This window comes from Rhinopithecus roxellana, chromosome 6 (assembly GCF_007565055.1).
Source record: "Rhinopithecus roxellana isolate Shanxi Qingling chromosome 6, ASM756505v1, whole genome shotgun sequence".
Taxonomy (NCBI): Eukaryota; Metazoa; Chordata; class Mammalia; order Primates; family Cercopithecidae; genus Rhinopithecus; species Rhinopithecus roxellana.
Window position 1 is genome coordinate 125,840,614 of NC_044554.1, and position 21,055 is coordinate 125,861,668.

The 21,055-nt window shown below is 38.8% G+C and overlaps 1 protein-coding gene across 3 annotated transcripts in view; it reads left to right on the forward strand.

Annotated features, from left to right (window-relative positions):
- The window catches only part of DYNC1I1 (dynein cytoplasmic 1 intermediate chain 1), a 342,413-nt gene that overhangs the window by 194,385 nt on the left and 126,973 nt on the right, over positions 1-21,055 (forward strand). For all 3 annotated transcript variants that reach the window (XM_030933183.1, XM_010356265.1, XM_010356267.2), the window contains 3 exons: positions 5,538-5,627; positions 12,825-12,987; positions 15,085-15,184. In XM_030933183.1, the coding sequence (XP_030789043.1) occupies positions 5,538-5,627; positions 12,825-12,987; positions 15,085-15,184 (353 nt within the window). The remainder of the gene's footprint in view (positions 1-5,537; positions 5,628-12,824; positions 12,988-15,084; positions 15,185-21,055) is intronic.

A 21,055-nucleotide genomic window follows, 5' to 3' on the forward strand; every position in this document is an offset into this window, starting at 1 on the left:
TGGGATGTTGGGCATCACTGCTGCTACTGGGTTTTTCCCCAAAATGAATCCTAACTTTTTTCTCAGCTTTGACTGCAAGGATCCAAAGACAAAGCCCGAGTTAGGAGCAACCAGTCTGACTCCCCAGATCCTGTCTGTGCCCTGGCCACCAGGAGATGAACAGCAGGAAACTCTCTCCCACTGGGCTTTGAGAGAGGAAAGTAGGATCCACCATATCACCAATCCGTAATTGCTACAAAGGGAATATGCCCCGGACAGAAAGGGGTTTTGCTGTTATACTGTATTGCCAAACACTGACAAATGTTCCACTGCACTCCCTGTCAAATAACTCACATTTGTAAGGCTATCAGAACAAGTCAGTGAGCAGAGGACTGCTGCATACTAAAACGGTCTACGTCGGCTTGATTTAGAGCCATGGATTAATGGAGGAAACGAACTCTTCTAGAGCTCAGGCAAAGGGCCGAGCCTCGTGCTGAGTGTGTTATCTGTGATTGCTGCATGATATGCAGTTATTTGTTCTTAGACCTCTGAAAATCTTAAGGGAGGAAGACAGTGGTTACCAAAGATTTTTCCAACCAGGCGGAATGAATGTGGCAACTGGAGACGTCAGAATATGGGTATTAAATAAAATAATGTGTCTAAAAGATGCCATTGTTTAGAAATTAGCCCCTTGGACTGACAGGTAATTAACTTCTGCCACTAGTTTAATTTCTTGTGTGGACCTGGATACAGGAAACCATACATGGGTGGTAATTTTTTTCCCTCCAATCTCAAAGGAAACGTAACTGGGTATGAACTAGTGGCACAACTCATATATCAGTAGTCTGTAGCAGGTCTACATAAATCCTTTTCTTTAAAGTTATTTAACTGTTTTGAAAATGGTTTCAACAGAAGTAATTCCAATTGCACCAGAAAGGAAACCAGAGTTTTAAAGAAAAATATACTCTCTTTGCTGAGCAAGGCAAACATATCAGTATGCAGAGAAACAAACCAGTCTCTTGTGTTTTATTTCCTTAGCAAATCCACCGAAAAACTTACTTTACGTCTTTGAAAGGATGACAAAGAATTCTGTGGCCACTAAAAATTAATACCTACAACTGGTTTGTAGACACTTTAAAAGGGCAGGTACTATTTTTTAAATTTCACTGTATTTCACAGTTTCTCATTTGTACATACTATAAACTTTGTACATACTATAAACACAACACATATTTGTTGTGTGTGTGTTTTTTTAGACTGATCAAAAACATATTCTCTGGGGAAGGATTTTCCATTTAAGGAATTAGATAACCTGCTATTTCCTCACATGCTTCTATGCATAAACCTAGACATCGTATTACAAACCTAGTCCTTTTCATAGCCAAGCCCTTCACAGAATAATATTTTTCCAATAAGCTGGTAGTGGCACTTTTGGTCATGGTGTTTCTTTTTTGACTCTTCTGAGAATTAATGTTTAAAATAAACACCCTTATAGCTGTGAAAGATGAGAACTTGTTACTATTTAAAGCTGACTAATTCAAAGTCATTTGGTAAAACTGCTTTTAGTTTTAAGAACTAGAAGATTTAAGTGCACAAACTAGATGGCTGTAATGAAGGCACAATTGTTATCTATAATCAGTATAACTAATTATCAATGAATACAGACCTTGATCCATTACTTCCTTCGGGTCCATGGATTGAGAAGCAAGAATCAATTTGTTATTAGTCTTATTTCCTCCAAGGTCTTCACACAACTCACTCCCTTAACTCCTTTAAGTTTTTGCTCACATGTCATCTCGGTGTGGCCTTGGTGGGCCTTTTCACTCTGTTTTAAATTGAGACTCTCCCATTCTTGACCAGAATGCCTAATCTCTTTCCTATTTTGTATTTTCCCCCATAGCACTTGTCTGACACAGTATATATTTTGTTTTTTTTATTCGTTTGTGGTTTCTCTCCACTGGAATGGAAGCTCCATGAGCACAGAGATTATTTTGTCTGTCTTGTTCCCTGGTGTGTGCCCAGCACCTGGCACATAGTAAGTGCTCAGTCAATATTTGTTAGAATCTAAGGCAACGTTTGTGTTGAAGATTTCTGCTTAAGTATGTTCCCAATGACCTTGATGGCTTAAAAAGCAATTTTGTGTTGGTTGTTTTACTTAGTTATTCTTACAATAACAATGTGTTTTAAGGAAGGTTTATTATCCCACTCCAGCGGATCAGAAATGGGGGCTCAGAGAGTTCCTATGAATTGGATAAAATCCAGGGGCCAGCAAGTGGTGGACTCCAGCCTGGAACAAGATCAAATACTTCCCTCAGGGTGCTGCTCTCACCCAAGCTGTGAATCTTTCTGGCTGGAGGAATTAACACTTCATATTAAGCATTGCCGGCCAGGTCTCAAAGCAGTGGATTCCAGAATGAAAATTAGAACAGAATTTGGTTGTAGCATATATATACCTGATAAATAAAATAATCCATTATGTACAGCTCTCAAGGGTGTGAAACATAACTTCTCAGCTACAACTTGTATTTGCTCACCTCCTGAATGTGGAAGAACAATCCATGTTGAGGCCATGCAAGTCCACCTCAAAAAGTCCCTGCAAAGCCTCCTTACCTTGCAACATATCATTGCAGCTGCTTGTATTTCAGCCCTTTCTCCGTGGCATTTCTATTTCACATCATGCTGTGGTTCAGGAGGCAGTTTGCGTCGTGGTTAAAGATCACAGACCCCAAAACAGGCAGAGCCAGACAGAACTTGAAGTGGGATGTGGTTGCAATTCCTTTGGGGGAAATTATTCTGTCTCCTCATCTGTAAAACTGGACTAATGGTACTAAGTTCTGATAAATAAATTAGATTATACAAGTGATGCACTCATCACTGCCTTAAGTATTACTGAATATCTCCTGTATCCCTTCTTACTAAATTGTAAGATTATAGAAGGAAATGCACTTACTGGCTTTATTAGTTTTCTAGTGTTGCCATAACAAAATACCACAAACTGGCTATTTAAACAACAGAAATGTAATGCCTCACAGTTCTGTAGGCTGGGATCTGAGATCAAGAAGTCTGTGGGCTTGGTTCCTTCTGAAGACTGTGAGGAAGAATCTGTTCTCCTAACTTCCGGTGGTTTTCTGGCACTCTTTGGTGTTCCTTGGCTTGTAAAAGCATCAGGCTGATTTTTGCCTTCATCTCCACATGGTATTCTTCCTATGCGTGTGCATGTCTGTGTTCAATTTCCCTTTTTTATAATGGCACCAGTCATATTGGATTAGGTGCCCTACTCTATTATAACCTCATTTGAACTAATTATATCTGCAGTGACCCTATTTTCAAATAAGGCCACATTCTGAGGTACTGGGGTTTATTACTTCAACATATAAATTTTGGGGACACAGTTCAACCTATAGTTCTGGCCTTATTACCTTGGTTTTTGTTGTATTTGCCCTGTACTTAATAAGTTTCAGGGCATGGCTGCTGAATCTGTTAAAGAAATGTCTCCAGAAGGTTCAGAAATGAAGCCACTTACCAGCAGCAGAGAGGCCTTTTGAAAACTGCCTCTTCATCCAAGGATTACTGAAAGAGGAAACCTCTCCAGCTAGATCTTCACTAGACTTTGTGTTTAGTCCTTGGGTCAGGAAGATACATCATGTCGAGATGGATATTTTAATCAGGACTTTCCAAATGGATTTTTTTGTGTGTGTATGAAGAGATAGCATTAATATCTTCACATATGGATAAGAACATAGATATGCTATTTGTAACTTAACTTTTTTTTTTTTTTTTTGAGATGGAGTTTCACTCTGTCACCCAGGCTGGAGTGCAGTGGCCGGATCTCAGCTCACTGCAAGCTCCGCCTCCCAGGTTCACGCCATTCTGCTGCCTCAGCCTCCTGAGTAGCTGGGACTACAGGCACCTGCCACCTCGCTTGGCTCGGGTTTTTTTTTGTTTGTTTGTTTGTTTGTTTGTTTGTATTTTTTAGTAGAGACGGGGTTTCACCGTGTTAGCCAGGATGGTCTCGATCTCCTGACCTCGTGATCCACCCATCTCGGCCTCCCAAAGTGCTGGGATTACAGGCTTGAGCCACCGCGCCTGGCCAACTTTTTAAAGATTTATTTGTTTAAAAGTCTGGGTAAGAGTGTTCTTTTCAAAATTTTAAGTGCGACTTTTCATCTAATAAATGTGACCTTAGGGGTTTGTGTGAATAATAAATGACAGTTCTTTAGAATGTTTTACTTCCTTTCTTATATATGTATAGTGTGGTTATAAAGTAGTGAACTTGGCTCCACAGTCTACCTGCATGCCTATAGAGTATAATAGTTCAATTAAAATTCATATTTTAAAAATTCTAATATCTAAATTGCAATGCTATACTTTACATATCTATATTTTTAAAATTGATATTCCTTCCACAAATGACTTGCTTAATATTAGTTAGAATTTTGTAAGTTGTTTTTCAGGATATACTTATTTATTTGAGCATTTAAGTATGCATTTATAATGTATTCTAAGCGACTGGTGCTGAAATTTTGAGTTGATGAATCTCAGGATTTATCGTGATGGAAATGGGACTATCCACAGAGCTTGAGATTTTATAGAAGGTCTGTAAATATTTGTTGAATGAGCGAATATATGGGGTAGAGAGAGAAGCAAGTCATTTCTTTTCAACTATATTTGAACCAATGAAATCGATAACCTACATGGAGTACAATACCATATTTAAAGACTGAAAGGAGATTTTATTTTTTATATCATTTTATTTTCTATAATTTGGATTTTCTTGTGACACCTTGACTCTCCCCTAAACCTTCTGCATTGTGCCTGATGCTTTCAAACACTCTATAATGGAAGGGGCCTCTAGGAAAGGCAAGTTGAGAGAAGAGGAAAAATGAGCATACATTTGCATAGGGCAGGAAGGGCACTGTAACATCTGGCGGGGTAGCCAACTCAGTCGACTTGTTAGTCTCATTAAATTCACATTAATGCATGAACTGCTCTGAATGTGTAAATACCATTTTGAGTTGTTTTCTCCCAGACCAATGGCATTGACTTTGGGGGCCCTTCCCTTGGTTGTTTACTTGCCAATGGCATTTGACCTGGGGTCAGACCTGTATTTAACCCTTTCCTGTAGGTCAAAAACAAATTAATTTGGTGAGAATTAAATTGGAAATGAGTCATCTGTACAACAGGTGTCCCCTGTGGAAAATGTGCTCCAGGTGGAAACATTTTAAAATCTATTCCTGGGCCATCTTCGAAGAAGCTTCAGAGGTCAGGGAGGCAATTCCAAGACATCCCACATGGTAAGGGCCTGGAGCTGGATGTACAGGTGCCCATTCGGTGTGGTTTTCTCAACAGCTTGGGGAAATTTTCAAAGAGGCCCCTTTTGGAGATAATTTATTCATAAATTCATGAACGTTTATCTTGGGCATTCACTGTGGACTGATTTACTTAGATGTTGCCCTAAATGATTGGAACTTTACCCTTTACCCCTACCTCCCACTATCAACCAAAGACTTTGATTTGGAGAAAAGAAAATATTGTATTTTTCTCTTTCTTTTTTCTAGAGGATGAGGAAGATGAGGAAATGGTGGAACCTAAAGTTGGCCAGGACTCAGAACTGGAAAATCAGGACAAAAAACAAGAAGTGAAGGAAGGTATGGTATGGAAAATAAATTGAGTAATCATCTTATTGTTTTGTTTGCCTTTACTGATATAAGAGACTATACAGCTAAGTAAAAATTGAATTTGCATCCCCTATATGGAAGATTTTCTATGATTGTACAATACATTACATTTAGCAACATAAACTGTAATCTCCAAAGCAAGAGTCATTTATTTCTTGACTGATAAAGGCAAATAAAGTGCAAAACATCCACAATTTCAGTAACAATTCTAGTCACAATTCCAGTAACACTTGTTATGAATTGCCATGTTATCTTGTTCACAGAATCATATATTCCCAATGATAACAGTAAAGCAAAGGACTAGATATAATGATTTTGTCAATAAATTCTAAAGTGTTTTCATGTGATCTACATAGAAACATTAATAGTGATCAACACTAGTAACTCTGCTATTAAAATTTTTCTTCTGCAACTCTGCCTGTATAAGGAGGAACAACCTCTTACATGTTCTGGTGATAATATTAAGCAACATTTATTAAGGGCTCACTATGCCCTTGGCTCTCTTCTAAGCACTCCACAGATATTACTCACTCCTTAAAACATTATTTTGAAGCAGATACTATTACTACCCCTATTTTGTAGGCAGAGAACTAGGAAGAGAGAGGTCTAAAAATTTATCCAAAGATACACAATGTATGAGTACATGAGCCAAGATTTAGAGTTAAATCCAAAGTGTACATTTTACCCTGTTGCCCTCCTCATGATAGCACTGTACCTATAAGAAGAAAGAAAGAAAAGAGAAAAGAAAAGGAGGGACAGGAAATACTGCAGGTAACATTTCCTTACAAACCCAACCTTGTATTACCTTGAGATTCTCAGCCCATGGAGACAGAAGAGAATTTTGAACTTGTCTTACTTGCTGGCAAATAGAGAGTGGGACCTGAGAACTGAATGTAGATTAAAAATGTTCTTCCATATTTCCTATTGAGTGTCCCAAGTATAGATCAATATAACTCTGATTAGAAGCTCATTTGATTTGTAAATTTTAAAGATGGTTGTAGCTCTGGCACAGTGTGGCAGATGTTCAGCACTGGGGACTTTTGTAGGAATTGATACATACTGATCCCAGGTCCTCACTTCAACATCTTGTGCTCTCATGAGAAAATTAGAGTAGCCCAAATACCTATTACAAATGACATCCATATCATTTAACATCCATATCATATGGAGTTAAATGAGACAATTTTTTTTTTTTTTTTTTTGAGGCAGAGTCTCGCTCTGTCCCAGGCTGCAGTGCAGTGACGTGATCTCAGCTCACTGCAACTTCCACCTCCCAGGTTCAATTTATTCTCCTGCCTTAGCATCCCAAGTAGCTGAGATTACAAGTGCGTGCCACCATGCCTGGCTAATTTTTGTATTTGTAGTAGAGACGGGGTTTCACCATACTGGCCAGGCTGGTCTCAAACTCCTGACCTCGTGATCCACCCGCCTCAGCCTCCCAAAGTGCTGGGATTACAGGCGTGAGCCACTGTGCCCAGCCACAATTGTAGAAAATTATTAAAAATCACTTCATATTGAGGCTCATTTGAAGTGTGTCTGAGTGTGGGTGTTTAATTTAGTTTTGGTTTGTTTTTTGTAATCTCAGGTATCTAAAAGCCAGTGCGAGATAACAATGAAAAAGCATAGCCTCTGGAGCCACACTACCTGGAATCAAATCTTGTCTCTGTAGATTATTAGCTGAGTGATCACTACAGACTAAGTTAGTTTAACCTTTTTTGCCTCAGTTTCCCCATCTGGCAAACAGGTTTTTAAAAAACTCATCAGGGCTAGTATGGAACAATACTTGGCACAAAGTAAGTGCTGTATAAAAGTTTGCTAAATTATCCTTAGTAGTCTAGCCTTGCAGTGCCTGGGTCTATAACTGGTTTCTACCCTGGTGGGATGGATGCCCTTGGGAGCCCCAGCTCTCTGTGCTTAGGTTTGCTATAGCCCATAGCTTTGAAATAAGAACATGGTTCCAGGGGCCCCAGCTAGTATATTTTTAAAATGTGGAACTATCAATAGAGATACAAGCAAAGTCCTCTAAACTCGTTGGAGAACTATCATAAAAGATCTTCTTTCTGTTACTGTGCTAGGTCTCAGACACTGAGAAGTTCAATCGCTGTCAAGTTCTAGGGTGTGACTGAGGTTTAGGAGAAGATTCAGCATTTTAACAGTGGCATTCACAGAAGACACAAGGCTTACTCTTTCTGAGAGTCTAAATGAATTTGATCAAAGAGATCTCACGTTTAAACTTATACTAAAAACATCTTTAAGAAAAAAGTTGGTGAAAAGAATATCATGATTACAGGTGTGGTGAGGTACAAAATAAGTCAGGATCTATTAAAGTACTCCTTTACCCTTTGCAAAATATTCTTAAAATATACCTGGTGATAAGGAGCTGGGGTATATTTCGTGTGTCTTGGCATGGATTCCCCATCACCACCACCCCAGCCCCAATCTCCAAATCGTCTTCTCCAGCAAAGCAAAGCAACCTCCTTCTTAAGTTCCAAGTGAAAACACCCTTCAGTTTTAACTGTTACTCATGCTTCATGGAATTGATTAAAGTCATGTTAAAAGTCAAAAAGAAGTTTGAAAGAACATTTCCTGTTCCTGCTGCACTGTGTGCCTTATTCTCCATTAATGGCTCTTCTGCAAATTAACACATAATGGGTTAAAAGCATGTTTATGTTGGCATCAAACTCTGGCTTTTTTTTAAAGCAAGACAGTATTTTGCAAACTTTTGAAAGAATCTCTAGCAGATATAATCGTGGCGCCATTCACACGACTGCATAGTAGTTAGGGCTGTGTCAGCACTTCCATTATGAACCCTGCGTTTCAGGGATTTATTACTCAGCCATAAAAATTTGCTCTGGGCTGAAACTTGACATACACAGTTTCAAACCAGGGAACACATTTTTGAGAAATCTGGCTTTTTTTTTTTTTTTTTGGAGTGAAAAGGAAGAAAAAAGTGTTGAGGGCCACATGGGGAAAACAATCAGTACTCACTAACTTTTGACATTTTTGCCCATGTGACATCAAAGTGCATTAAACAGTAAAGAAATGCAGTCTTGATTTATTACTGTTTCACTTTTTTCTGCCATAGAGTAGGAAAAAAGCAGGTATATTTTAGCTTATAATCAAAGTTTAGAAAACTTCCATATGTCAGTGTCCTCATGTCTTCATGTTTAGAAATTCAAAACAACACAACGGGGAACCTAACTTTTTTGTAAATACGAAATCAGCTCATAAACCTCACATTGACTTCACAGAAAGATATCCTTCGCTTTTAGTTTGGTTTGGTTTTCTTGCTGCTGTTTATGAACTGATTTCACTGTAAAATTCCCATGAGAGCCACTGTCCTTATTTAATCTAATGTTTTTCCTGGCTACATGGGTTTATTTATTTTTTATCTCTTAGAGATTCTTGAAAAATATTTTTGAATAATTTTTATATTGAAATTTAAAGCAACATTGCTGAAACAAGTCAAGACATATTTGTGGTAGATATTTTTTAAATAACTTTTAACATAGAAATGAGATACTAAAATCTCAATATAAGTTGTGAACTTCATTATAAACTGTACATTTTTATAGAGGGAAAAAAATCACAAGAAGGCTAGAACCCAGAAGATATAGTTTAAAGTAGTATAAATTAATTAAAGACAAACTGACAAAGTATACATTGAGGATAGCAGGAAAGGTCAAGAAAACACAGCAAATGAGATACAGTCATGCTTGAAAGATACATTTAAAAGTATTTTCATATATAAAGTAAGAAAAATTAACATTTCTATAATAAAAAATGGACCCTAAATGAAATTTATATTTGATTTTAATTTTGTGGGCCACAATTTGATAGAATTAGGCTGTCTTCTGAATTTCATGTATTCAGTAAAATTTCTTTCATACATGGTATAAAATAATATAACTGGTTAAATTTTGGTAAATTTGAAAATTATCTTATCATTTGGATTATAGTAAGTTATATCCATGCATTCTACTTTTCATAGAGTAGAATGTACTTCTTAAAGAGCTCTTTAAATGCACAAAGTATTGTTAGCTGTCAGTTCTTCACAGAAACATCCCATGTTTTGTGTTGTGAAAACAAAGAAAAAATCTGCTATAATAGTATTTTCTGCTTAACCTATAAGAAAAACTATTATCCATGCCCATGTTTTGTTTTGGTATGCCCTTTGCTAATAAATTCCTACCTTTTTAATGCCATGAACTTGTTAAAGAATAATTAGGTTCCAGGGATAGGGAAAAACTGTAGAAACAGATACTTCAGGTAGAATTTGGCATTTTTCTTGGAGTAAAACAATTCTGATTCTATTTGTTTAGTCCTGTATTTTGAACTTTGTGGACTCCGTTAATCAACCAATTTTCTTTCATGAAATATGATGCCTGGAGAGGTTTTTATCTCTGAATACACCTTTTGGTTGTGGTTCCTGGATACTTCATTGTGTTTTCATGATATTGAACAATACTTATCAATTTAAAGATTAAGTATGGGAGGTTTTGTTTATACAATCAAAAATTACTATGGCCCTATTTAATTAAGTTGAATAATGTTTATAACTTTTAAAAAGTACTCATCTGCACATGCATCTGATTATTTTCTGCTAACAAATCATGTCATTTGATCCCTGTTCGACATCAAAGCTTAATATAAAATATATCTTTAGTTTGCTTCAGTAGCATTTTAATTTCAAGCCAAATATTGTATTGTCAAACATAATATCTGGAGAGGCTAGTGCTCCACCTACCTGAACTTGGCCTCCGCAAGCACACTTTGATCAGCCATTTATGTATCTGTTAGAGAAGAAGTTGTGTGTCTTGAAAGCTGAGATCAAAGTGACAATAAGCTACAGGGAAGAAAAAAATTACAGAAAATTACATAGATACTATTTTTTATTCAAGGTAATGGACCTGTAAGGAAAGATACAGGTGAAATAGAAGTGGTTAGAAAGGATAAACAGAGACTAGAAAGATCTTTTAATATCAAAAAAAAGAAATAAGGGAGAAAAATTCCTACTTCTTTGTTTAATTTCAAGTGTGTCTCAAGTCATCTATTAACAATGACCAAGGCCAAGTGAGTCTTTTTAAATAAGACATTCTTCTTGGCCTATAGTATTCTTGTTTAGTCAGGTTTATTCATTTATTTAACAGTATTAACCAAAACAAAATGGACCTATCATTTTGTAGGGTATTTTCCCCTTTTGCCTAGTTCCATTATGTAGTTTTATTATATTCTGGAGTGAAATAATTCAAATGTCTCATTTACAAGAGTTTTAGAAAGCAGACTAGTAAAGTACTACTTCATCACCAATTATTGAAGCCCAGCATATTTAGCTTTTATTCTTAAACCAGACTTAAAGTTTAGGTATCATCCCCATTTCATAGATAAAACTACTGTTCAGAGAGCTTCAGTGCATTGATTAATGAATCAAAGCTAGCATATGGCAGGGTGCTTGATTCTAGATTGGTTTCAGAGTTCTTTGTGTTATTTATGACCTCCACCTATTTTCCCACTACCTAGCTTAAGTCTGAGTGTGCACATTGCCTGATTTCACAAACTAGTGTCTCAGCAGCACTGCTCACTAGAAGTTGATGGAGTCCTTGGGAAGTCCCAGTACACACTGGAATATTTAGGGCTCCAGAGACTTAGACAGCAAAGAAATATTTCTAATTTTATTTACGGCTGCTAGAAACTACAAGGTGGGGTGTGTTAGGAGAAATTCTTCTGCTATAATGGATGAATCACATGTTGCCCTAATATTACCTGGAGAGCATTTCTTAAGGTGTGAACGAACTACATCAGGATCATTCTAGTTTCATGTACAAATAGAGATTCTCATGTTTCTCCAGATCCGCTGCATCATGGTCTGGGGCAGGGAAGGGGAGGCTAGAAAGAGGGAGATGTTATGAACATTGGATCCACTGCCATGACTTGACTCTGTAGGAGGGCTTCTTGACACTACAGATTTCTTAGGCTTCAAAATACAGTTAATCAAATTGTGTAACACTTTCATAAACTATTATGCTACAGGTGATAGTACCTAAAAGATTCTTCTGACCATGTGGCCAGGTAGAAATCGATCTGGTTATTAGGATGATTGTGGAAGTAATTGAAAAACCCTGTGGGTGAGTGGTTCCACCAGAGGCTCCACCTGTGATTGTAATGCACTACCCTCCTCCTGTAAGTTTAACTTCAGGAGCTTCTGTACTACTTACTGAAAGAGTAACCAATAAAAAGTTTATTGAAGGCTCTCTCCACCAGAGTTGAACTGGGGTTCCCGAAGAACCACAAAGGTTCAGCTGACAGTTTCTGCCCTTGAGGGTTTTTCAGACTGGGGAGTTCCTAATCCCTTCCCTAAAGTTTTATGTAAAACTTGCAATTGAAGGAATGGTTTATGTAACCAGATGGTGACTCTAAGGTGAGCTCACTTTCAGAAACTATGACATACTGCTAGTTATTTGATCTCTTTGTCTCATTTCCTATCTTCAAATTTAGTTCGATAAGATTAATCATGCTAGAAAGGTAAGGCGGAAAAACAATTGTGGGTTGTTTTATAGAAGCATGTATTTGTTCCATGTGTTTGTTTAAAAGCAGAAGATCTTGAGTGAAAGCAGGTTTGGAATGATATATTTCTGCTTTTGAATATAATCTATATAACAATCAGTCAGCCTTACCAACTAACCATTTAAAATAAAATGAATTTATGAATTTACTCAGTAGAAAGAGGAAACGTACTATGTGGATCATATTATAGAGTGTTCCTAATTATTTAATGTTGCCAGCTTGACAATAGTACAATAGCATATATAAATACATAGTTTTGTGAATTTATCTATTATGCCATATTTGAGCTGTTTTTAGGTTAAAAAAAAAATTTAGAACTGTTTGCTAAAAACACACCAATCTATTTTTATTTGTAATCTTCTTCAACTCTTCAAAATAATAATTAGACCAAATATGCAATCTTTTTGTGGGGACATCTGCAGAAGCCTTTGGTGTGAATTTATAAGTAATTTAGAATCAATATTAGCAATGATTTGTTTCATTGTGTCTTGCCACGCCTTTGATAAGCAGTCTCTCTCAAGAGTTGGGTTCCTCTTGATAAGTTTTAATTGTCCCTTTTTCCTTCCCTAACAATCTCTTTTACAAAAAAATAAATAAATAAAGCCCCTCCAAGAGAGCTGACAGAGGAAGAAAAGCAGCAGATCCTTCATTCAGAGGAATTTCTCATCTTTTTTGATCGGACAATACGGGTAATTGAAAGAGCCCTGGCTGAAGATTCCGACATCTTTTTTGACTACAGCGGCCGAGAGTTAGAAGAAAAAGATGGGTTAGTCTCTTGTGTGCATTCTTTAAAAAATAGCGTAAGTTATCTGTTAATTCTACATTTATTTATGTTCTGACTAGGAAAATTCCAAATTAAGAAATCAGAGGAGGGTGAAATTTTGGAATTTATCTTGCTGAACAGCTTTGACTATGGGCTTTGGTGGTAACTTCTGGCTTAGAGCTTCCTTGTAATTATCATGTGCTTCTGTGAAATGCTTTTGAACTTGATATCTGGGGAACAGTCCAGGTGATAGAGACTGCAGAGTCACATGCATTATCCTCAGAAAACATTCTTATAAGCAGCAAAGGAGATTCATGTTGTATCTACTAGATTTATTCCTGATGTCCAAGCAAATAGTAAATTGAAGAAAATAAACATGAGGTATGGGAGAAGTTAACTCATGTGGGTAACGATGAATAGAGACTGGAAAATGTTTCCTCTATTTGGTACCATAAAAGTATGCATATGTGTATATGCCTTTTAGGAAACATATTAATATATGCAAGAATATATTTACAGGCAAAACAAAGCTAATCAATAAAAGCAAGTGTCCCTAAATGACTTCCCCTGTGACTGTAGCATAGGTACTAGAAAAGGCCATGACTGTCAACCATCATCATGGGGAGAATAGGAGGGACTATATGAGCCTTATGAACATAAATATAGCTGTTCTTAGCCCCAGATCTCTTCTGGCCAAGAATGATATGTGAAGGTAGGGTCACTTGCCTTTTTCATCAGGCCTGATTTTTTTTTTTTTTTTTTTGCCATTTCTAAAATCCAAATACATTCTTAAAGGACAATGTCTTATCATCATTGAGGATGCTCAAGGGAATGTAACAGAGGCATGAAAACCAATTTCAAAAGGGAGTCCTGAACATGTTCTCAACAGTAAGCAGCATCTTTAGACTGCCTTGAAGAGACAATAATATTTTGAATATATATGTTCTGCAATCTTTGTGTTCTTTTGAGAAGCCATTTTTCTATGACTTACTGATTTTGTTGGCCCTATTTCCCTCTGTGTGCCTGGCTCAGTATTATCCTAGGTTCCTGGCAGGACTTGTGTGTGTGTGTGTGTATATATATATATACACATATATATATACACACACACACACACACACACACACACAGCCTGAGTTTGCGATGGCAGAGCTGAGGAAGGGTTAGCAGAAAAAAAAAATCATATTAGGTTTACTAATTAGAGCCCAAATAACTTGTTGGAAGCCAGGTCACCCAATCTGAACAAGACCCATATAAGTTAAGTGATGCAGGGTGCAAGCCAGCAGTTGAAGCAAATGAACAGAGGAAAGGTGGGTGTAGAAGAATTTCTGAACCAAAGCCCAGGCAACTTAGGCAGCTTTTTATGCAGATCCCATAGTTCCTGGCCCAGAGCAAACATTACTGGATTTAAATACTCAGCTTGTGGAGCAACTGCATAACCAGCACTGAGTTCCTTGAAGGAGGTGTTATGGCCAGTTGAGTGTCAGCCAAGTAAACACTGGCTAAAGTGTAATCCTCCTAGACTCAGATGCTGTTTTGGTCCGTGGCAGAAATGATAAGTATCTGGAACATATCTGGTGAATCCTCCACTGTCTACCATGCCTGTCTCATGGTAGAAATTATCACTTACTATTGAGTGAGGAGACTACTGCTACAGCCTATCAGCATTTACAAGTAAATAAAGACATGCATATCATTTCTGGTCTAATGACAAATAAGGTAGTATCGATATCAAAGAATCCTCTGGTGTGCTGTGCTCCCTTGATAGCAGAGATTTCTAATAAACCCTGCTTCGAAAGGCTCTGGCCTGAAGCAGAGTTGGAGAAAGCTTGGGACTGGTCAAGATGGGAACTTGAAACAAATCTGACATTTCATAATAGTCTTGAAAAGACACGGAAACCCTTTCTGGGCCAGGTTAGAAAAAGCTTTTCATAAAGAAGACCATCTTTAGTTCATTAATTTTGATCAGGGTATGTAGCCTAGATTAACATTTTGGCCTCAGAGAGTATTGCGTGCCAGGCTTTTGCCACATCAGTGCTTCTATATCAGCAGCATAGAGAAAGAGCTCCATATTTATCTCTGATGTTTAAATCCTCCTAGGGACGTTCAGGCTGGAGCCAATCTTTCTTTCAACCGTCAGTTCTATGATGAGCATTGGTCCAAGCATCGAGTGGTCACTTGTATGGACTGGTCCCTCCAGGTAAGAATTATTGCTGGGCTGGGACAAACTGGGCTTGTGTTCTCATGACATTTGTAAAAAAAAAGAGATTTGTTTACTTGCCTATGATTTCCTCTCTATGCCTGTTGGTTTTTTTCCCCCTCATTTTGTTGAGGTTTCAGTTTCAATTCTCTACTCAGTTATTTGTATTTATTGAGTACCTACTATGTGCTAGGTACCAAACAGGAAGCCAGATTGTTCTGTCCATGAAACTGCTCCATTAAGATTACCACTGATTTCCTACTTGTCAAATCCTGTGGATATTTTTAAGCCCACATCTGTCCTGACCTTTCTTTGTCAAACAGCTTAGTCAGCTTCCTTGTGCCTATAGAAATATCCTCTTTCCATTGAATTCTCACTACTCTCTCTACTCTCTCCTAGTTCTCTGACTTCTCCAAGATTTCTTTTTCCTCTAACCATCCTTGAGGTCCCTGTGGTCATGCCCTCAACTGCTGCTCTTCTTCCCGATGTGCTCTTTGCAGGAGATCTCTTCCACTGCTAAGGATTCAACCATGAATAGCCTGTTTGTATCTCCTGCCCAATCTCCCTGCTCAATTTCACTTTGTACACCAGACAAAGCCACTATTCTAGCTGTCCCATAGAATCTTAAATGAACTTTTAACTCGTTATTTTCATATATCCCAAATCTTTTTTTATCTGTTATATGACCTCTATGTTAAAGGCACCACAATATACCCAAGACCCTAAAGCAGAACTTTCATCAACATTGCCAACTTCCTCTAGTCTTCCAGACTCAGTCTGTCACCAAGACTTTCCATGTCTCCACTCATATATTCATCATCTAATACTATTCTTAACCTTCAAACTGGTATTTCTATCTTCATGCTTATCCACCTACAGTTTTCCCTTGTGGAAATCTACCCAAACAATCTTTCTAAAATAAAAATTGGATCACTGGGCTGGGTGCGGTGGCTCACGGCTATAATCCCAGCACTTTGGGAGGCCAAGGAGGGTGGATCTTTTGAGGTCTGGAGTTTGAGACCAGCCTGGCTAACATGGTGAAACCCCTTCTCTACTAAAAATACAAAAATTAGCCGAGTGTGGCAGTAAATGCCTGTAATCCCAGCTACTCGGAAGGCTGAGGAAGGAGAATTGCTTAAACCCAAGAGGCAGAGGTTGCCATGAGCCGAGATTGTGCCACTGCACTCCAGTCTGGGTGACGCAGTGAGACTCCGTCTCAAAAAAAAAACAAAAACCTGATCTCTTCATTCCCTGGACCAAAACTCCCCATTACCCGTAAAAAGGAAGTTTAAGCCCATCAGTGTGGCATTCAGAGTGAAAGTAGGCAAATTTACCAAAAGCCAACTTGCCGAATAGCCACCTCAACTAGGTAACAATATACCAGGCACTGAGTAGGTAAGTAACATATGCAAACACACAGCCTAGTGTGGTGACATCAGAATTTGAACCTAAGCATCTGATGCCTGAGCCCACATTCTTAACAACAGTGTTCCTTCCTGCAATAACACTGACGTAAGAACAGTGAGAGAAGCAGGAATTGTTACTCCTAAGTGCTTATGCACAACACGGTTTCTGCTTTCTTGTTATCGATGCTTTTACTGGGAATAATAGTCATAGCTAGCTTTTCATTTATTTTTCTTATATGCAAAGCACCATGACAGCTGCTGTGAAGGCTTTCTTATTTTCCCTTCATAACAATCATGTGAGGCAGCCCACCCTTACTATTTCCATGTCATATGTGAAGAAGTTGAGGCTCAGAGAAGCTAAGTAACTTGCTGAAAATCACTCAACTAGGGTATGGTATAGTGGGGATTTATACCAAAGTGTTTTAGCATCCCAAGGCATATGCTCTTAACCACTGCTTCCCACAGAGACCCTCTGGATCTGAAACTAAAAGAGCTTGTAAAGGTGCAGAATGATATGGGGCAGATAGCAAGTGCTCTCAAAGTTCAGTGAAGGTTGGAATCTGCCTCTGGTCAGACAGCGCTTCTCAGAAGACTGAAATTTAGACAAATGGAGGTGAGAAGAGGGTGTTCTCGGCAGAGCTATAAAATGGATAAGTCCCAATTAATCCTATTGAAGAACAGGGGAACAAAAGAGGGGTGTAATTCCCCATAACTAGACCCTCATCAGCCATCAAGTGGGTGAATGTTCTCTCCTCTTGAATCCCTTTTTGTATCCAAACAACAAAGCACACAGTGCATGATCGTGCAGAGACTGAGACAAGCAGGGTTTGCCCAACCACTTTCCGCCAGTGTGTGGGTGGTCTCTGAGCACGCTTGAGTGTGTGCACAGAAATCAGATCTAAGCCTGAGGAAGCACTTAGCTCAGCTTGTTCACTTGTTTAGAGTCGGGGAATTACACAGGAACCTTATCTGACACATTCCTCAAAGGCAACTACAGCCTTGTTCTTGGGTCAGCTGATAACACTCCCTGAGGAGGCATGGGGTGAGGCTGGTCCCTGCCTTGCCTCAGTAGGTGATGGGCCACATTGCCCGTGGATGTGTTTCCACATAGGGTCTTGTATGGTGTTTGTGTTGGAGGAAGTAAAGTTGGAAATAACAGAAACTCTACCATGGAGAGACCACATTTGTTTTCCCCTATTTTTGTGTGACCTACCCACCTACGCTGTGGGGGAAAGGTTTGCAATTTTGAAAAATGCATTGTATATGAGGCATAAGAAAAAGAGATTAGAATGCTCAGCTTCTACATCACAACACTTCTGTGGGGTTCAAAGGACCAGGATTACATACTTATGGGATAAAGAGACTTTTTGATGGATTTAGATGCAATCCAATGATATTAAGAAAGAAGAGAGATAGAGGAACAGTCTTGGTGTGTAGTGGTGGCATGTATGTCTAGGATGATTTCCTGAATGTAACAGAATAGAAGTGAGGGGAGAAAAAGGAAGAAATTATAAGGTTTCAGCATAGCTTTTTTTTGATCTCCTGGGCTTCTTAAACCAGAACACTTTAACTTTGAAATATTTACAAAATATCATCAACATCATTCCTTGGAAGAAATCTGGGAACCTGGAGGATTATGTCAACTTTGTCACCCACTGAACATTATTTAGCACAGTGAGTCAATAATATTATCACACACCATGTGACAGAGTTTTCAGATGTGTGCAGAATCAGACTCATGATCTTACTCCCACCATGTATATTCACTTCCTCTCACATGTAAATTGCATCTTCCACTCCTGCAGTTATCTAGGATGCCAACCTGAGTAATCTTTGGCAGTTCAGTTAGTTGCTAAATCCAATCAAATTTACAATAGCAAAAAGATTACTATTGACACCAATGCAAATCCACGAACATGGATTTGACATCTACTTTATGTCATGCTCTCTACTTCTTGCTTATGTTAGGAAACAGCTTCTTACTGGTCTCCCTAATGTCAGTCCCTATAAGGTTAAGTCAGTGTAAGTACTTTTACCAGATTAATCTTTGTAAAGATTACTTATACACTCTGTATCAACGTGGGCAAGTTGCCTAACTTCTCTTGGCTTAAGTTTCTTCATTCATGAAATGATGATAATAATACCTAGCTCACACAGCTATTGTGAGTATTAAATGAATTAATGTATATAAAGGAATGATAATTTGGCTGGACACAGTGGCTTACACCTGTAATCCCAACACTTTGGGAGGCCAAGGCAGGAGGATCACTTGAGCCCAGGAGTTCAAGACCAGCCTGGGCAACATAGCAAAACCCCATCTCTACAAAAAATACAAATATTGGCTAGGCATGGTGGTGCATGCCTGCAGTCCCAGCTACTTGGGAGGCTGAGGTGGGAGGATTGCTTGAGCCTGGAGGCAGAGGTTGCAGTGAGCTAAGATCTCATCACTGCATTCAAGGCTGGGAGACAGATCAAGATCCTGTCTTAAAATAAAATAAAAAATAAAATAAAAATAAAGGACTGATAATTTTAAAAGTATCTGGTGCATAAGAAGTACTCAATAAATGTGACATAGTAGTGAGAAAAGCAATAGCAGTATTATCATTAGTTGCAAAGTATGACTCCTATTTTGTCCCCCAGAATAAAATCTAAAATCATTAGCCTGTAGTCAGTGACTTCCGTGATGGTGCCTTGAGGCATTTCCAGGCCTTTCTTCTTTTATATAGCTTGATATAGCCTGCCTCCTAGCAACATATTAATACTACAACCTGATGTCTATTGGACATATTCTTCTTCACTGTATTGGTCAAAAAGACTTTACCTTTGGCTACGTTAAGTAGACAGAGGAATTTACTGGGGAGTCATTATAGTAGTTAGGGAATCCATGAAAAAGATGAAGAACCAAACCTTAGATATAGTAGGAATCTGGGCAGCTTGAGGGACCTCACCAATAAGCTGCTGTCCTTATCCAGACCCCTTTGCCAGCTCCCGGGTCCTGTGTCTCAGTTCAAAGTTGACAATATTCTGGTTAGAGAACGCGATTGGCTCAGCTGGGTCAAGTATCAACCCTGCAATTAATTAATTATCCCTGGGAAGTTAGGCTTCCATTTACTGGGGTAATCTCCAAAGAGAGATTCACATGAACCAGGCAGATACCAAGAGGGGTCTCCTGCACCCCTCTTTGGACTCTTGTCCCTACTGTGATATGTCCTAATAACCTACCCACTTGACAAGGCTTAAGGTCTCATTTCTTCTCAGAAATCCCTTTCCATTTCTCTTACTGCCACACCCCACACCAGCTTCCATGCTTATTTATTTATTTTCGAGACGGAATCTCACTCTGTTGCCCTAGCTGGAGTGCAGTGGCATGATCTCCCCTTACTGCAGCTTCTACCTTCTGGGTTCAAGCGTTCTCGTGCCTCCCCATCCGGAGTAGCTGAGATTACAGGAGCGAGCCACCAGGGCTGGTTAATTTTTGTTAGAGACACGGTTTCACCCGGTTAGCCAGGCTGGTCTTGAACTCCTGACTTCAGGTGATCCACCCTCCTCGACCTCCCAAAGTGCCGGGATTACAGGCATGAGTCAGCATGCCTGGCCCCATGCTTCTGCAGAACCTTGCTTCTGCCTCTGTCTTAGCACATGTCATGGTCTGCTTTTGTATTTGTCTTGTAGTTATTTCTACAGGTGTCTTACCTCCCTCCGCCTAATGATAAGTTCCTATAGAGAAAAGCCTATTATTCAGGGCATCCATGTCACATATTTTACCTGTCATGGTGCCTTACATATTTATAGGGGACACTTGAGGCATGCCACAGTGGACAGGAAAGGACAAAGCTTTTGAAGCCCAACAGACTTCAAGTGGGGTTCTTGCTTTATCACTTATTAGCAACAAAGCTTGGAATATGTTATTTAACCCAGGCTCTGCGTTTCTTTGTCTGTGGAAATGAGTAAACCATTGCCTACCTTAGAGGGTTATGAGGACCAAATGAATTAACATATCAGTGTCGGGTACCTAACGGGCACTTAAAACATGATGGTTCCTTCCTTTCCAATAAATGCTAGTTTGTTGTTGTTGTTGTTGTTGTTGTTGTTGTTGTTGTTTGACAGAGTCTTACTCTGTCACCTAGGCTGGAGTGCAGTGGTGCACTCTCAGATCACTGCAACCTCCACCTCCTGTGTTCAAGCGATTCTCCTGCCTCAGCCTCCTGAGTAGTTGGGATTACAGAAACACACCACCACACCTGGCTAATTTTTGTATTTTTGGTAGAGAAGGGGTTTCACCATGTTGGCAAGGCTGTTCTCGAACTCCTGACCTCAAGTGATCTGCCGGCTTCAACCTCCCAAAGTGTTGGGATTACAGGCGTGAGCCACTGCACCCCCCACCCCCCGGTTTCATTTATTTGTTAGAAAAAATGGGCTTGAAAGCATATCTGGTAATTTCCAGGTAAAATTCTCCTAGAGTAAA